The following is a 19,094-nucleotide window of genomic DNA, read 5'->3' as shown; positions in this document are numbered from 1 at the left end:
CAGTTTTTTATTTTATCTAGTAAAATGACCTAATGGCCATCAATGTGCCTTAAACGTAGTTTAATCAAGATTAAAAAAAAAGAGTGCACACAAATTGGCTCACAAAATGTTGCATTGGCCTTAATTTAATTTGCAGATGATTTGACAATACAATGAAGTCAATACAAATTTTGATATAGTATATAAATGTGAAAACAGACACACAAAACACAACAAACATACTTGATAAGGTACATACTCCACATTTCAAACAGTCGCTCAACAGTATAAAACATCTCATATACTCATGATAGTCCTATCTTCACTCCATATTGCATAAACAATTCAATAAAAACCTACAGGCCTCCAGAAGGTCCAGGGGTCTGAATGTAGTTACTGCAAATAAGGAATATGCTACCTAATACAAACACAGATCCGCTTTCTTTACTGTAAAATTCATTTGTCTTAATACGTCTATATAGAAATCATCTAAAATGGGCATGGAGGGGAAGGATAATGCAAAAATAATACCATGCCAAAGTAATAAACTTTAGGTTCTAAAATAAATACACACACCTGCACACAGAAACAGTGATAGCGTTCTGTAGCTTTGCCTCAAATTAACTCAGGAATCCTAACAACCTGATTATTAAGCAAAAATTATCCTAACATCAATGTGCCAACGCATGATCTCAATGAACAGTTCATCTATTCTTTTTCCTTACTCTAGAACAGTATAAAGCCAAATACCAATACCAGAGCGTTGGTGTAGGCTGGAAATGTTGGATCAGCGTTTTTCTATGTAATATATCTCTGTTGCATCGGTAGCATACGGTCAATTACTAAAGACAGTCATTTTCTCATGTTTTCCTCTGCATGTTTCCTCCTGATCTTAAAAACCTATATTTTAAATAATAATAGAGCGAAACAGAGCTCAAGCACTTTCCCACTGGGCTCCATTACAAGGAACTACAGGGAAACGGACTGAACCTTTATAAACATATGTACAGCTCTGGAAAAAATGAACCACCCTACATGATCAGTTTCTCTGGTTTTACTATTTGTAGGCAATGTATTTAGAGAAATTAACATTTGCGCTGTACTTCATAAACCATGGACATTTCCCCTAAATTCCAATTCCAAAATTGCTATTTTTATTTGTAGAAATGACAACTGCTAGTTATTATTTTAATTTAAACACAGTACTAATATTTGAAATTTGAGCATTCAAAAATCACTATGGTGAAATAACCTTGACTGCCAATCACAGCTTTTATGTACTTGCAGGCTCTCCACTAGTCTTTCACATTGCTGTTGGGTTACTTCATGTCATTCATAGTTTGCAAATTCAGGTAACTCAGCTTTGTTTGATGAAATGCCTGGAATAAAATGTCTGCCATACATGTAGAGATGCAAATTTAAGAGAAAACATTAAGTAGTCTCTTCATTTTTTTTCCCAGAGCTGTATGTTCTATTCTGCAGATAAGGAAATATTAAAATGATGGACTTCTGAGACCTTCACATAAATAAAACTCTCTGACAATGTGTGCATAACAGTGATTGTCCACACATTTAGAGTTCCCTCACCACCATGTACATCAGACACCTTCAGTCTGATTTGAACACAGTTACCGTGGCTCCACATGATGTTGCGGTCCTCGCCTCTGGAATGTCTTAAGCATGCATTTGAAAAGAAGTTCTTAATTATAATGGAAAAATGGAGGCATTATTGTAATAAACAACTGTGTAAACAAAAATATTCCACTTAGCATTAATCAAACGTACATCCAAAACATTCAACATACAATGTTTAACCAGATTTTTGGTTCTTCTGAAAAATACTCTTCTTCTTTTGAACAGAAAAAGTCATTTAAGTCACCTGCTTGGTGATAAATCCTTGGCAACTAATTCTGTTTACAAATACAAGTAGTTTCAAGATTTTTCCTAATACACACAAACAATACTGCAGTTTCCATAAGCAGAGCTTGAAGAGAGGGTGAAAGAGACTGGGATGGGCTGGAGAAAACGTAGGCAATACTGTATATCGACTAAACAAAGCATAAAAGAGAAAATGCGCAGTTTGCACTTACAGCAGGGCATTTAGCTTCGCCCTGTAGATGCAGGAGTTCCCGATTTTGGTTTAAACTACATTGTAGACTGGTAGCGTGTGTTGAGAGGTTATGTCTCCTCTGGACTGTTAGGCCCCTGAGGTTTCCTCTTCCTCACTGAGCTGTCTGCTGTCCCCTCCACCTGAGGCTGGTCAATGCTGCCAGGTGCAACCTCTGTGATGGAACCTCCCTCCTCATCTGTAGAGTCTTCACCAGATACCCGCTCACTCTCGTTGTCCAGGTCAGACATGCGCTTCTCCTCAGTCACGGTGTCGTCCACTTCATCCTCTGAGCCTTCATCTTTTGTGTACACAACTGAGGATGCAGAAAAGGATACAGTTTCTGTGCAGCCCATTTACAAAAAAATTAAGCTTAGGGTTTCATACAAGCATAAAGAAAATAGGCATAGGATGTATTCCTAGTTATTTTTGCAATACTTGAAACTCTGCACCGGGTACATTTATTCATATGTTCTAGGAATGTCCAGTAGCAGACAAATGGATTTCTACAGTAGATATATTACCTAAATTACTTGATCTAAGCATCTAAACATGGTAGGTTTTACAGCTACCAAGATAAATGTATTTTGAATGAAATACCTAACTTAACTAAGCTCAAAACCGTCAACAATCAGTAACAGGAGGAATGTATATGGATCTATTCAAGACTTTTAGTATAAAGTGGAATTCGGTAAGGTCTATTGTTTGGTTGTGTGTTTTATATCATTTTCATCAGTCTTCAGCCTCCACTGTAATAAGAACCCACAAGATGCATCAACGAGAGCAAAGTTAATGGGGGACTTCAACCTCTATATATAGGACATACACAGATCGAACAGCCATAACATCAGTACCACCTGCCTAATATGGAGTAGGTCCCCCTTGTGCTGCCACAACAGATCTGACCATTGAGTGAATTGATTGACTGCACAAGATCTCTGAAGGTGTCCTGTGGTATCTGGCCCCAAGACGTAAGTTGTAAGTTGTGAGGTGAGGCCTCCATGGATCGTATCAATGAGCATTAGATGCCAGTGACCTTGTTGCCGGTTCACCGGTTGTCCTTTCTTGGATCACTTTTGGTTGGTACTGACCACTGCATTCCGGCAACACCCTTAAGATCTGCCTGATGTTTTGAAGATGTTCTGATGTTCTGTCGTCCAACCATTAAACTTTGGCCCTTGTCAGAGTAGCTCAGATCCCCATTTTTCCTGCTTATAACACATCACCTTCAAGAACTGACTGTTCACTTGCTGCTTTGGAACCAGATAATCAAATGTTATTCACTCCACCTGTCAGTGGTGCTAATGAGATGGCTAATCAGTGTATATGGTTACTAGTTGGAATATGAACCTATGCCCTGATAATGTATGAGTAATTGGTTGTAATATGAATACAATATAGATATTAGGCATCATGTTGAACTTATGATAATACATACATTAAGTTTTGTCCACTTGCATAGCTTATACAAACTGCACTGTTTTTAAAATGAATAAAGAGACAAAATCACAATTTAATATTTTAACCATTTGACCACACTAACATTTAACAAATGAGCTCACCAGAGACTGCCTGTTAGTTATGATTAATTTGGCACACAGTTTGCATGACAGCTGCACAACCAGAACACAGCGCCATAACTTACTGTGCAGTATGTTAAGCGTCTTTGTAGAGCTTTCTAGAAACAGAATTTGGTAGAATTAAAAGATTTTCAATTTTCAATAGAATCAGGTGGCGTAACATCATATTTCACTTTGAATTTTGAGTAGAAAATAGTTTGTTGACAAAAGGGTACACTACAATATTATTATATAGAGAGAATACCAAGTTACTTTCATCTTCTTACCAGGTTTCTCCTCATTTCGCTTTGGCCTGGATGGACAAATGCAGTCAGCTATCAACACCAGCATCTGATGGAAATGCAAAAAAAAGAAAAAAAAAAAAGTGTGCTTGAAGTGCACTTACAAAAGTTCTTTCTACAGTACGTGAGGTGCCCATGCCACCCACCTACATCTCAAAAGTGTGGTAGAACCGACAACGGTTACACAATCGAGAGTTGTATAATACGGTAGCCAAACATCTTTACTTTATTACATAATTCCTAATGGTGCAAGTCATCACATATCCCTTTCTCCCTTTAACAGAGCTTTTGGAATTTTAGAAAAGGAGAAGTCAAGTAGAGTTTCTGAGCTCCCTGACGTTAATGCAGCGTACTAGTCAAAAGCCCCTTTAGAGCTGCACTCTCGACAGCCGGTGGAAATGTTATGCATGAAATCCTTTCATACAAAAGATGGGACATCCTACTCCATCATTTCAAACAGAGTGACAGCGTTTTCTCAGTACATTGGGCTGAGGCATTTGTAACTTACCAGACCGAGAACTAGTCCCATGAACAGTGTGACGATGGCGAAGATTACGTAAGAGCCCCACGAGGGAATGCCAAGAGTGTCAGTGAGGTATGTGTGGATTTGCTAAATTCAACAAGAAAAGACAGATTTCGAATAAATATGATCCTCCAAACAGATGTGAATTCATTTGAAACTAATAACTCTAGTATATCTACTATATTCCTCATGCTCAACACAGCATTAGTCTGAACAGAACAGTGCATCATACCCTGATCCACACAGAGAGCCGGAAGAGACCAGCCATACCTGACATTCTGGAGGAAGAACAAAATGTATTAAAACAAGAAATTGTATTCAACTAGAGGTGTGAAAGCACACAAACGTCATGGTTTGGTGAAAGAACAGTACAATAGGGAAAAAATAAAACACAGCAAACAAGAGAATAAACCAGACTACAGTTACCACAGCAGTACTCCTAAACCACTACAGTTCCCACAATACCATGCAAATCCAAAGACTTTCAGCTTTAGTGTTCCAGATGAAATGTTGGCACATCGATTGTGCACATTCTCAGAAATGAATGTTATGTGTGTGCAAGGTGCATTCCACAAAACTGCAGGGGCAGTGCAGGCACTCAGCAGCGTTAAAATGGCGGATCCCTGCATGTGTATGCTATGTCCCGGCTAAGCTACAACTATTACAATTAATGTCAAATGTTTCGCCCGTCTCTCCCAATTTGGTACTGCCAATTAACCCACCCATTAATGCTCCTGACACTTGGAGGGTAAGGACTTAACACATGCCTCCTCCAATACATGCACAGCCTCCACCCCTATTTCTGAACTGGATAGCCAACATAAACAGAAGCGCTTTAAGAGTGATGAGAGAAGAGAGCATCATCTGCCCACCCAGAGAGAGCACAGCCAATTGTGTTCTCTTGGACTCTGGCCGCTGGCGGCAAAGCAGCATAGCTCAGGATTCAAACTCACAACCCTCTGGGTCATAGTGGCAGTGCATTAGACCGCTGAGCCACTTGGAGCCCCCATGCACTGCCAATTATGCTTGTCAGAATAGCTGGCGAGAGATCAGTACTATTTTAAAAGTCGATGTGGAAACCTGGTCAGTGTTCCCTGCTCCGCCCTCTAGTGGAAGCCTCCAGTAACAAGCATAGCTTACTGGCAAGTATGTGAACATAATGCAGAGTATGCGCTCTTAGGCTCTCAGTGCAACTGTATGTACCAAACTGTGACATTTGAGGATGAATACACATACTATTACACCCCTAATATTAACATTTGTGTGGTTTTACTAACAGGGGCTAACCGTTACTCACTACAATATGCACATTATTCTGTATATGTCTTATTTAAATAAAATGTATTATCATTACAAAGAACAGAGTAAGAATGGCATCAGTGTTTTGCTACATTCAGGTACTTATTTGTGTGAAAAGCAATTAAATCTAACAGAAAATACAAAGACAGAGATGAGTGGATTACAGAATAGATGATGGTGATTTCCATCCTGGCAGAGGCTCCACGGCCTCCCACTTTTTTTGAACAACGTATGCTTGGATATCCTCGATGGTACGTGATGACATGTATCTTCTGAAACTTCCATCTTTAGCGCTGCAGCAAAAGAGATGAGAGGTCAGCCGCAGAGTTTTACATAAGGTATAATCATATTCAGTAGAAAAGCTAGTGGGACGAAAGAAAGTGGAAAGTACTGAATGCTCCATTTTATGAGCTTGTGCTCTCTGGTTTTGGACGAGCAGAATCACAAATAGTTTTAATAGTATGAAATATAATCATATTTTTATTTCTATATTTTTACACTCCAAGTTTCACTTTTGGACATTTGTGAAAAACAGGAGGACATACGCATTTATATGTTTTGGGACACCTGCTCCTTCACTGTTTCTTCTGAAATCAAATATCAGGGTATTCAAAAGACTGTCTCTACTGTAGATTTTGGAGCATTGCTGTGAGGATATGATTGCATTCAGCAAAAAAAGCATTAGTGAGGTCAGGATGTTGGATTATCACTACCCCACCTCATCCCAAAGGTCCTGAATGGAGCACCAACATTCCAGAGAACACAGTTCTACTGCTCCACAGCTCAATACTGGAGAGGTTCTATTTTATTGTCAATACAGAGACTAGACAAGCTGTGTGTGTGCGCGCATCTGTGTCAGCAATGGGTGCAACCTAAAGTGGCTGAATGCATTAATTAGGGGGTGTATATATATATATATATATATATATATATATATATATATATATATATATATATATATATATATATATATATATATATATATGTAGATGAACAATGAACCTGGGAATAAGGTATATGAGAAGCATAAAGGGATGTGTATGTGACTTACTGAAAAATAGTTGGTAGTGTGGTAACCAGAAACCGCCCACTCAGGCCTGCAGAGAAAGGGAGAGGGGGGCGAGAGAGATGGAGAGAAAAAGACAGGGGGGAGAGAGAGGGACATAGAAACAATGAGCACAGCAGAGATAGAGGGTAGCAGACCTCCCTGGTGTGGGAGTTTTCCATCACTTCAATAGTGGAGCTCCGATATGAGAAAAGTAACTCCATTTCTGTGTGGCAGTGAGCTACACTGAGGAGCTTATTTCCTGCAGCAGCTGAGCTCTCCACAGAGAGCCTCCTCATTCAGGCAGCCTGGGAGAGGCAGTGCTGAAGAGGAGCGGCTATTTGTGGAAGTCTTTCCTCACAAGCTGGAGAAAAATTTGATTTGCAGCAGTGGAGTTCGAGTGTCATTAAAAATGCAGTGACCAGACGATGGGTTGAACCCTGTGTGAACTGCTGTATGACTCAACAGTATAATTAAGTGCATGCATACATGTGCAATATGTGTGTACTCTATTCCACTGGCACATCCAGCATTTCTTCTGAAATCAAGGGTATTCATGCTGGTCCCACCTTTGCTACAGTGACAGCTTCAACCTTTTTGAGAAGGTTTTGCACTAGATGTTAGAACATTGCTGCAAGAAGTTGACTGCTTTCAGCCACAAAAAAGAAACATCGTGTATTTCTACCTCAAAATCATGCAGATGCTCCACTGACTTGTAATAGGGAGAACAGCTTCTCTGTCTTTGCTACACCGGGCTCAGCTTGCTGCTGACTGCACTATGTATATGGGAACTGCCTAATGCTGTGAATCATGTTAGTGTAAAATCCTGTAATATTACTCTACACCTCAGTCTGCCTGCTGCTTTCACTTCAGATGTTTGTTCTGTTTCTCCCAACTTGTCCAGAAATGCTTGTGTACGGTGTGTCCTTTAGGGGTGGATCAGAGAGAATTACAGTTCCCATCTGTAAGGGGAGCCCAAAAGCAAGAAATACCAATTCTCATATAAAGCTGCTACATTTTGAAATATTCCTAAAAAAATGCAAGTCAAAATATTTAAGAAACAACAAGGAATAATGAAACTATTAGAACTCCCTTTTTTTCCAAGTTATCCATCTCCTGACTCCATTACCACTTCTAAATATAAGGAACTCTAGATGACATTAAAACTTAATTCTTAATACACATATATACATCTTAGGCAGGCATCTTAGAATGAATACCTACTTGCTAGTTTCCTAGTTAATATTTTAGACCTACACATGTGCAGTGAACTATGTCATGCATATGCATGTTTCTTTATTATTATTTAAATCAAGTTTTACAGCTGTTTATTTCACATAAGAGCCCCAATATTGTCTACTCACAATGAGCTGCTAGGCCATTTCAGTATATTATTACTGGAAATTCAGTTTAGAAAGTGGGGATTTGACTGGGTCTCAATCATGCATGCTAGTGCAAGCAAAAAAAAAAACAAGGCAGGCCAGACGGGCTCATGTTTTGACGGACGCAAGACGTGTGTCTAGATCAGCTGGTGTGGACTGAAACACTGATTACAATAGGAGCGTTCCTGTTTCTCAGACAGGGGATGAAAGAGAGCTTCAGAAACATGTCCACTCTGAATTGTCCACACACACACACACACACACACACACACACACACACACACACAGGTCAAGTTCAGACTGGTCTCTAAACCAAACAGGGTTTACTTTAATGAAAACAGTAATTCTACTGTATTATTTCTCTGCACTGTTACATGGGGGATTCCCACAGCTGTAAAGAGTTCAGATTTCTTTCCAAATGAATGGTGCAATTCCTCTGTCTGAAGAAAAACATCCATTTTTGGACTGCAGCTGAAAGGCACGTGTGTGCTGGCCGCCCTTAACTGTCCCGTCCTTCCCCTTCTCCCCTGGCACTCCCTTGTCTAGGTTAGTCTTTCTCAAGGTTATGTGCTGTCCTTTTGAAAGATTGGTTTTAATAAGCAGCTGACCTGAGCTTTCTATTTTAATAGGTGTAGTTTATTTGTACCCACTAGTGAGGCTTTGACTTGCTTATTAAATTGCAGTGTGACATTAATGTCCATCTGTCTCTTAAAGGGCAACCGTCCTCCATTTTTCTTGCCTCATCCTTTAGGTCCACGTACAATGTTTAAAGCTCTGGAAAGTTAACGGTCACATCCAACCAAACACACACATAAATATCAATGAACAGTGTCTGGCCAGTGTTGTGTACACTGTTTAAGAAAGGCACCAAGTAACTAAAACAGTACACTGTGGACATATCGTAGCTCAATTCCAGGTAACCGCTCTGGAGTTTATGCACAACCCATTTGTGCAATATGGGCAGCTCGGCAATCTCGAAATAAAAGCAAGTGACCCAGTGACCAACCTGGTTGTTGTGTTACATCAACTTTTCCAACCGATATCCCAAGGCTGTCGCTCTGTCTGGCTAAAGCCTCCCAGTCTGCTTGTATATGCTGGCATGCTGGACACCATGGGGCATAGCTGTTGTATGGCAGCAACAAACAAGAAAAACAGAGCAAAACCATAAATCAGGATACAGTGAAATATTAGTTTTGTTAGAATGAAACTAGCTAATTTTGAACAACATAACTAAAGGCAGTTAGTTCATTTGACGTCAGAAAGACATCTCAACTCGTTAGAAAGATATTGAATTTTAGTCCGGTTGCCGTCAAAACCTAATGCTGTACAAAAGTTGCATTTTTGTTGGAAACCAAAGTCACAAATCAGACAAAACAAACACTGGGTTGACATAAGCTCCAACACCGATTTGAAGAATTAAAAACTGAAGACAGACCACGACTTAAAAATCAACATCTACACTTTATATGTTGTGTAGACGTAAATATTATGACAATTACAATACCTTACATATTTTACGTCAATATGATGTTCGCATGTGACGTATAAAAAACACTGGATATTGGTTACTTAACATCACATTCTAACAGGTAACATCTACCAATGGTGGCGGCCAGCTGACCAGTAAGCAAGCCCTTTACAGGACGGGTCGACCAACAGATTTTTTATTTATTTATTTTAAGAACTGGGGGAAATTTGGATGCAACATTAATTCTAAACATGAATTAATATACACAGACTGAACACAGTCCATTTACCTTTTCTACACATAATTACGTCTTATCATATAGCCTTTGTTACTGTACTGTTTATAGCTCTTACCTTATTAAACTACTTTATACACCCTGTGCAAAATAATAAAATGTGTATTTCTTTAGAGATTAGTACAGCTGGACATTTGTAGAATTAAGGTAAAAAGTAACAACAACAACAAAAAACATAAATCTTGATCTCGGATTTTTTTTTATTTTTTATAAAATTTGCATTTCTTTAGAGATGAGCCAATCTAATTAGTATATAGCTGGACATGTGTAGAATTAAATAATTACAAAACATAAAAAAAACTTTAAAATAATTAAATCTTGATCTCAGATTTATTTTTTAATGTTTTTCACTGTTTGACATTTATCATTTTCAGACAGAATCTCGTGATAAATGGATAAAAATCGTTTCATTTTGACTTCCACTGAAGATTAATAAGGTTTTTCCATCTCATATAAAGTTGCTACTTTTGATATACGAGGTTTTTGCATGACAGCAACGATATGAGTCTCGCTGCAATCCCTAATGAGCCTGAGCCTCGTGTCCTGGTCCTGTGCACGCATGGCAACCCTCTGACTGGCGAGCAGCTGCATGTTGCAACACTAGCAACACTACAGAGCTGCTGCTATACTAACCCGCACTGAAACAGCAGCAAGCTTAGAACTGCAGGGTTTTTAATGCTTGAGATAAAACACTTGCATGAATACAGTGTCTCATCAAGTGAGGAGTAAACGTGCCAATGCTAAAAACGAACAGAAAGGGCTGATACTGAACCGAGGCTGCATTACTTCCGTTCAGTGCAGAGACTAGCACCGTGGAATGGGGCGTGACAGGTCAAAATCCTAAAAGCATAAAACACACTCGATCACACTCACACACACAACCTGAATCCCCTCTCTGCGTTGGCTCGAAGCAACAAAAGCCTATTTCGACAGCTCTGCAGCGTTGCATTATTCAGAAACACGGCAACACATGCTACTCACAATTTTACCATCCACTCCCCCTCCAGAATAAGGGTCCAGTTGGCGTCAGCGACTGTCACTACTCGACTCTGGCTTTGAGCCCTGACGTTAGGGACATGTGCGGTCGAAATAACGAAGGCGACACAGAACCAGAACATATTTCTCAAACCCTCTAACCTCCCTGGACATTTCTGTCCCGCCATATTGTCAGTACACATGATTTGCCAGCAAGCAGGAAACGCATCGCTTCCTCTGTGTTTAAGGTAGACTGAAGCATTAGCGCCCACAGCTCAACATCTGCCCTCTGCAGGGTTGCCAGGTGCAGATAAACTGCAGCGATTGTACGATCATTGTAGTTCACGTGCAATGAACAATAAATAATTAAATATTTATGCACATTTTATTAATTTAAGCGTTTAGATTAAAATAGTGAGCGACCAAGCTGGCAAACTTAACAGCACTATGCCGAATTAGCCGAATTAGTCTAGCAATAGAGCTCAGTAAGGGTTCAGGTGATTATCGGAGGATGTAGCTAACAGATCTCAGTGTTTTGGATTGGGAGGGTACAGACGGTTTTGGGTGTATTACAGTTTTGGATCTCTGCACGACGCCGTTGTTTGCTGCAGTGGCCTCAGTTAGCACTAGCTGGCCAGCTAGCTGCAGAGTCTACAAGCAAAACAAGGCAGTATCATTTGAAACCAAGATTTGAAAGTTTCAGGTTTCAGGTTTTAGTTTTTAGTGTGTGGATTACTGAATGCTGAATAACTTCTATGGTTTGACTTTAGAAGTTATTGTAATCACCCGTGTAGCGGGAGTGATAGAGTGACCTACTGAGCCCCTGTAGTATTCCCCAAGTAGAAAAGTAATAGAGACACAAATCGTTCCCATGACTTAATAATTTGTTCTCTGGATTTAAGAAACCATTCCCTCAGTTGAATAATTTGTTCTCTCGATTTAACAAAAGCTTCCCTCAGTTTAATAATTTGTTCTTAATTTAAGAAACCATTCCCTCAGTTTAATAATTTGTTCTTAATTTAAGAAACCATTCCCTCAGTTTAATAATTTGTTCTTAATTTAAGAAACCATTCCCTCAGTTGAATAAATTGTTCTCTCGATATAAGAAACCATTCCCTCAGTTTAATAATTTGTTCTTAATTTAAGAAACCATTCCCTCAGTTTAATAATTTGTTCTTAATTTAAGAAACCATTCCCTCAGTTTAATAATTTGTTCTTAATTTAAGAAACCATTCCCTCAGTTTAATAATTTATTCTCTCGATTTAAGAAACCATTCCCTCAGTTTAATAATTTGTTCTCTCGATTTAACAAAAGCTTCCCTCAGTTTAATAATTTGTTCTTAATTTAAGAAACCATTCCCTCAGTTGAATAAATTGTTCTCTCGATTTAAGAAACCATTCCCTCAGTTGAATAATTTGTTCTCTCAATTTAACAAACGTTTCCCTCAGTTGAATAAATTGTTCTCTCGATTTAAGAAACCATTCCCTCAGTTTAATAATTTGTTCTCTCGATTTAAGAAACCATTCCCTCAGTTTAATAATTTGTTCTCTCGATTTAAGAAACCATTCCCTCAGTTTAATAATTTGTTCTCTCGATTTAATAAACCATTCCCTCAGTTTAATAATTTGTTCTCTCGATTTAACAAACGTTTCCCTCAGTTTAATAATTTGTTCTCAATTTAAGAAACCATTCCCTCAGTTGAATAAATTGTTCTCTCGATTTAAGAAACCATTCCCTCAGTTGAATAATTTGTTCTCTCAATTTAAGAAACGTTTCCCTCAGTTGAATAATTTGTTCTCTCGATTTAAGAAACGTTTGCCTCAGTTTAACAATTTGTTCTCTCGATTTAACAAAAGCTTCCCTCAGTTTAATAATTTGTTCTCAATTTAAGAAACCATTCCCTCAGTTTAATAATTTGTTTCCTCGATTTAAGAAACCATGTCTCTGAACCCTTTTTCCGTGTTGATACTTTAGAGGCTCCATAAAAACCTGAAACACTGTGGTGATCCTTAAAACTAGAATGGATTGTGATCCTGGGATGAACCTACTAGTAAGGCTGGCTGATGTGGTAAGAACATATTATATTACAATATTTATTTTAGTATGAGATAAAAGAGACATAAATGCACTAGTGACTTCAGGTTTTAAAAACTCTTAAACTCTTCATTCCTAGCCCAAACTAGTTCAGTGATTTGAATTTTTTTTTTAATGCTGCACCTTAGTCAAACAGAACTAATGACACTCCTCATAAAACCTGCATTTTCATAAAGACTTGATCAGTGGTCTTAAAGCACTGACATCCACAATATCCACAATATGCTCAGGAAAAGCTTATTCTGTATCACAATAACAAAATCTATCAAATTGTCTACCTCTGTCTTCTAGCCAAGTCACCTTGGAGGAAGGAACTTGCAAGAACACAAGGACGGCTATGAATTTTAGCTTTCTCTAGACAGAATGTGAACCACATAAATTTTTTTCCCCCATTTAATTTTCAGAACAGTAATATGACTTCTGCTGTTTCACCAGCATAGTTACGCCCCCCAAATTGATGTGTAGTACCGTAGGACTCACTGGTGTTAGAAACTCTGGGTCTAAGCTGAATTTGTGTTTGATAGAAATGAATGAGAGTTTCTCCTAAATGCAAGCTAACACTGCTGCATGTTTCCCCTTAAATACCCCCAAACAAACCAGCACTTTGGCAGTAATAGTAACTGGTGTTAATAAGCTATGAGTGTTAAACGGTCAGCTTACATACATTGCCATTTGGTTTGGGTACATTCAACTGTCCATTGCAATGCATGGCCTCGTCGCCATTTTCATACTAGCCAAGGAAAGAAGCCACAAGTTCATCAACAGACAGTGATCAAATAATGCTGCAGAAATGGGAAAAAGATTGTAATTAGGGCATTTTAGTTAAACTTCATATTCACATAAAGGAATGGCGCCTTCTCCTCCATCAACATCAGCACCTCACCCCTAATCGCTCCCTGGGCGCTGAGGTGGCTGCCCACCACTCCTAGTGTGTGTTCTCACCCCCAATTTACTATGTGTGAGTGTGCAATGGCTGCAAAGTGCATTTCTAAAACAGGCCAAAATCGATAGATCTCAACTGAGTGCTAGCTAATAGACCACAACAACCATTGCACAGCATCCATGTTTTGTGTATTTCCAACAGGAACCACAGGAACGCGACAAGCTGGGTTCACAAGTTGCTCTTTGGGACCCAGGTTGCCCGTTACTGACCGCAGCACCATTAATGAAACTGAACTTGTGAAGTGAACCTGGATCGAGTGCGTCCACAAGAACGCGAGAACCCTTAAGAGCATGGATTGAGAAACACCCAGCCACCCACCCACAACCCTCAGGCCTCATCATGACCTCTCACAACTCCAGCCCTGACCAGCCCTGACCAGCCCTGAACTCTCACACATGCGAAAGCTGTGTAGAAGAAGAAAGGGAAGGTGGGATGAGGGATGCAGGTGGTCAACTCTGCTGTGTGAAAGCTTGTTGTGGGGTCTCCCCTTTCCTCCTTCCCTTGGCTTTTTTCCGCACGCGCACTAGGAGGCGCTGGATCCCAGTGCGCGAGCAGCTCCGGCTCTGATTGCTGCTGCTGTTGCTGCACATGAGTCAATGTGCGGAGGCCACTCGTACTGGCAGCTGCCCTCATTACTCTCCATCATTTATGATCATTTTCCCCCTCCTCTGCTGCTCCTTTTCCTCCCCGTCCTCTGCTGGAATGCCAGGCATCACCGGCGACCTTCCGTTACAATGAAAGAAAGCACGCAACAACCACAGTAGGCTGCACGAGCAGATGAGTGTGTGTGTGTGTGTGCATGTAGATCTTCTCTTCCAACTGAGAGATTTTTCTGCGCTCGGAGAAGACAGTGAAGCTCGTTTTTTTTTTGTACCGGTTCCTGCTTCTCGCCTGCTGTGGAGGTAAATGTGCAGACTGAATGGCAGGAGCACAGCCCGGGGTTCACGCGCTGCAGCTCAAGCCGGTGTCCGTCCCGGAGAGTCTGAAGAAAGGCAGCAGGTTTATGAAATGGGACGAGGTAAGAAGGCATCCGTGCGTGGTGTGCTCGTGCTGGTGCTCGTGCTGGTGCTGGTGGCGGTGCTGGTGGCGGTTCTGGTGGTGTTGGCATGTGTCAGTCTCTGCAGTGTTGGCGATTTCCATACCAAGTTCGTCCAAAGGCTGAGAGAAAGCGCGTGCTGCTGCTTCTGTTGCTTCAGTGCTTCAGCGTGTGTGTGTTGTTTTTCCCCTGCTAGTCCAAACTGCACTCACTGACAATCGTGTAGCAACATAAATCGCCAGCAATTGAGTGAGATTTCAGCCTCGATTCATTTCCCTCCAGCCCTAAATTTGACCCCACTGGCTGAACGTGCATATGCACTGAAACGGTCTCCTGCTTATGCAATTATCCTTTATCGTAGACGGAGACGTTGCAGAGAGGCTGCTGCTCTCATTGTTTGCTACCATTGCAGTGGTTATGGACCTGGTATTACCGTCTGTTTACTTTTCAAAGCCCATCCTAATGTGGCTTCCCAGAGAAGCTAGAGAACTCTCTATGGCTCTGCTACTTTTTCTATATGTGTGTGTATATGTGAGGAAGCTGTGCCACATACTTGCCGATATACATGGTTAGTTATTGATTTTAGACCTCCATGTATGGCGGGGTATGTTGAGGATTACAGGGACCTAATGCAGTCCTTCAGTGGGGGTCTGTAAATGGTGGGGAAGGAACGCGGCTGATGCTGAAGATGCTGCTGTGTCACCTGTTGGTTCAGAGGAAGAGAGTTCTCTTCAAAGACACTGCAAACTCCCTGCTGCTGTGCTTTACACCTGGGTTGATGCCTAGTTGTATGCATGAACTCCCAAGAATGGGACTAGCCCACACCACATCTTATGGCACTGGCCCTAAACAATTAAGCCAGTCTTGTTCATAATTCATGCTAGTTAATGGCAACCCCCCAAATTAAGTGATGGTTATGATTTCGAGGGAGGAGGAGGGTACTGTGCAAGAGACACTTAAATTGAAACGTGTCTGCAGTGTGTCTGCTCTTGCGACAAGTCTCTGGCAGCTGTTCAGTGTCCCCTGTCCTCCAATTACTCCAATAATTTCTAATTTGCTGCCTTTTGTCCACATGACTTATTTTTAACCTTGAAACACTGGATAACCCGTCACTTAATCCAAGAAACGTATGTATCTGTACTGTGGCTCCAGCAAGAAGTTTTTTTTTTTCTGATGTCCTTCATGCTAACCAAGCCCATATGGCTGTCTATATTCAAAGCATCCCTGAGGCTCTTCTTTGTGGTCTCACCTGATTAATTGTGGTCAAGGAAAGTGGTCAGGGTGTCGCAGGGGTAAGGGACTGCACATGTTTTACAAATGCTGCTTAGATCTGTTCGTCCTTGCACCAGCAGATCCCTGAAAGCTGCCGAAAAGGAAGACGGTACATAAAGGTTTGCTGTATGCTGAAAATGTTGGCTGTTCAAAGCTCAGGCTACCCATAAAACTGAAAATATTGGTCTGTTGCTATGGCAACTTTCATGCTTTAATCCTCCTTCGTCCTCCCTGCCTTACATTAGCTAAGATGCGCTCTGCCACCCAACTTAGATGTACGCGTGTATGTGGGCAGATCCTCAAAAGATCTAAAATAACACAATTACAGAGCTCTAAAGGGTACACGGTGCTCTGGTTGACAGAGAGCTCTGGGCTGAGGGGGGGAATTGTCCCTTTTCCTTCCAGAGAGGACACATTTGCGTGGCTGCCACACCATTTTCAACGTCCTTCGCAAGTGGGAAGGTCCATGTAACCTTAAAATAAGACCACCGTCTCAGATCTATGTGGAGGAGGTGCACTCAGTCCATGTTGGTAGAATTTGTGACTTCCACCAGGGGAAATTATTAAAAACCCAACATGAATCACACTTATGTAGAACACTTATGCAATGCCTGACTCAAACTTCAAATTTTGATCCAGCCCAAGACTGGGAGGCCATGCAGTGCATTAAATCGCATATTTTAAAGAGGATATTCCATGTCAGTTGTAAAGAGGATTTCCAAGGAATAACGCATGTGTACTGTAAGAAGCACGTCTTATTTGTTGGTGCTGGTACAACATTTTAACAGCATGATTGATATTATTTCACAAGAAACGTGAGCTGATTTGCCCATGTGTCTAAGCCAAGCCTAATTTCCACATGTACACATACAGTATCTCGCTATAAAAACACACACAACCAACAAACCTGGACCTGTGCACATGAAGTCCATTCATTCAGAATGTGATTACTTTAAATAATTCTTATTTCATTGTTTTTGTTTTGTTTAGGATTCCTCTACAGTGACCCCAGTGACCTTACGTGTGGATCCTCAGGGCTACTTTCTGTACTGGACCGATCAGAATAAGGTAATAGTAACCTGTTGTTTACTGTGTTGTTATTGTTTTGTTTTTTTGTTTTTTTAAAAAATGAGACGTTCTCATAACGTAAACTTTTGTTCAGGTTCAATGTGTGCTCTTTTCACTAGCATGCATAAGTTTGTCTCGGCATGTCCGTCTGACTCAGGGTAAAACTATCCGTTTTGATGTTGGATATCTGAGTGGAAAGCATACATGGGGGAATGTGCTATGTTTTGTAATGGCAATACGACAGTCTAATTTTAGCTGAAATATGGTGTCACATTCAGATTTGAAGTTGAAATCTAGCCTTAAGGGAGATTTTTGGGAGAATACATCCTTATTCCAGATGGACGGCGCGCCGCCAACTGCTCAGATAGCCTGGGAGTATGGGTTATAGAGTTGTCCCACTTTAAATAAAAGCAGGGGAATGGGAACAGAGTGCAAAACCGTTGAGAATGATAGATTCAGATTTTCAAACTGTTGAACTCTTTTAAGGGCTGATAGATTAGTGTGTGCAAACTTTACATAATTATTATATATATATATATATATATATATATATATATATATATATATATATATATATATATATATATATATATATATATAATACCATTGAGAATGCTGTGCAGTCGTGGACTATGACTGAAATGGACCTGTAATTACATTTTAGGACACTATTGTGTATGTCAGCTATTTTTCTCTTAGAATTCAAATCATAAAGCGGAATTGAAACCTTTCCCACAATGCACTGGAAATTGCTAGTGAACATAGTGAACAGCATAACGTGCTACATGAACTGAATGTGAACCAGAATGCATTGCAGGTCTCTTTGTTACTAAGCAACAGACAGTGAAACGAGATGAAGCCGAGGACGTTTCGCTGAAATGAGCAAGTGATGGTTACGAGCCACTTGATGCCGTTCATTTCAGATATTTTCCCATGTAGTTCATTAACAGTAGGCTTAGGTTGCTAAGCAACACAATGCTGTAATGACTTTCAGAATTCAGTTTAGGGGTGTAGGGGAGATTTATAGATGGCTCAGCCAACCATGCTTGTTTATACGTCTGGTGCAGACGATCCATTTCAGTCACAGCCCAGCACTAGACTTAGTTCCTGTCCAGGAAGGAGCGTAATTGCATTAAATGGCATAATTAATAGAGTGCATTTGACAACGTTCATCTGCAATGTGTCACCATGTATTTTACATTAGCAATAGGAAGCACTGTGAGACCACAGAAATAATATTTCTTAAAATTAGCAAGTTTTAACAGCTGTCTTTATGTCTTTATAAAAACAGAAGCAAACGGTTGTAAAACAGGGAGTTGAGGATGGCACAGGAATCACATGATAAGGAATCACCAGACATATTCTCTGTATCACAGCTGTTTAGAGCAGTGTCAGGTTTCATGGTAAGTACGCAAAAGCGTGGGCATGGGGGTGTTACTTTAGTGAAGTTTGGACATGAGGATTAATTTAGCAAACTACAGCCTGGGGGACAGGCATCAGTGCACTTCCAGTGGTGCACATCCGTTTATTTACACCAGTGAGTGTTCCTGTTTTAAGATTAGTAAAGTTTCCTCAAGCCCACAGCAAAAGGGCTTTCTAGGTCTTTCCAGTCAGCCATGAGATTGTTGAAGGTCATGTGTTCTCTGAGATTAAACCTGGCATTGTGAGTAAGAGTGGTTTTGAGGTTTTTAAACCCACAGCTGTTGCCTTTTATATATTTTTGATGTATGTGTCAGGGAATGTATT

General features: G+C 40.3%; 2 protein-coding genes across 3 annotated transcripts in view; one reads left to right on the top strand and one right to left on the bottom strand.

The window, feature by feature from the left end:
* Positions 1 to 109: 109 nt before the first annotated feature.
* tmx4 (thioredoxin-related transmembrane protein 4) lies at positions 110 to 13,121 on the bottom strand. Its single transcript, XM_072689264.1, has 8 exons — positions 10,941 to 13,121; positions 9,203 to 9,318; positions 6,821 to 6,866; positions 5,934 to 6,062; positions 4,703 to 4,748; positions 4,456 to 4,557; positions 3,933 to 3,996; positions 110 to 2,402 (listed from the first exon to the last, which is right to left on the bottom strand). The coding sequence occupies exons 1-8, from the start codon at positions 11,135 to 11,137 to the stop codon at positions 2,158 to 2,160; spliced, it is 945 nt and encodes a 314-aa protein (XP_072545365.1). The 5' UTR covers positions 11,138 to 13,121; the 3' UTR covers positions 110 to 2,157.
* Positions 13,122 to 14,539: 1,418 nt separating this feature from the next.
* Positions 14,540 to 19,094, top strand: part of plcb1 (phospholipase C beta 1) — a 47,869-nt gene continuing 43,314 nt past the window's right edge. The window contains exons 1-2 of one of the 2 annotated variants that reach the window (XM_072689256.1): positions 14,540 to 14,990; positions 17,271 to 17,348. In XM_072689256.1, the coding sequence (XP_072545357.1) occupies positions 14,892 to 14,990; positions 17,271 to 17,348 (177 nt within the window). In that variant the 5' untranslated portion in view covers positions 14,540 to 14,891. The remainder of the gene's footprint in view (positions 14,991 to 17,270; positions 17,349 to 19,094) is intronic. The other variant, XM_072689255.1, reaches the window with a different exon arrangement.

This window comes from Salminus brasiliensis, chromosome 10, assembly GCF_030463535.1.
Source record: "Salminus brasiliensis chromosome 10, fSalBra1.hap2, whole genome shotgun sequence".
Classification (NCBI taxonomy): Eukaryota; Metazoa; Chordata; class Actinopteri; order Characiformes; family Bryconidae; genus Salminus; species Salminus brasiliensis.
Note: the sequence above shows the minus strand (reverse complement) of the source record. Positions and strands in the feature narration are given on the sequence as shown.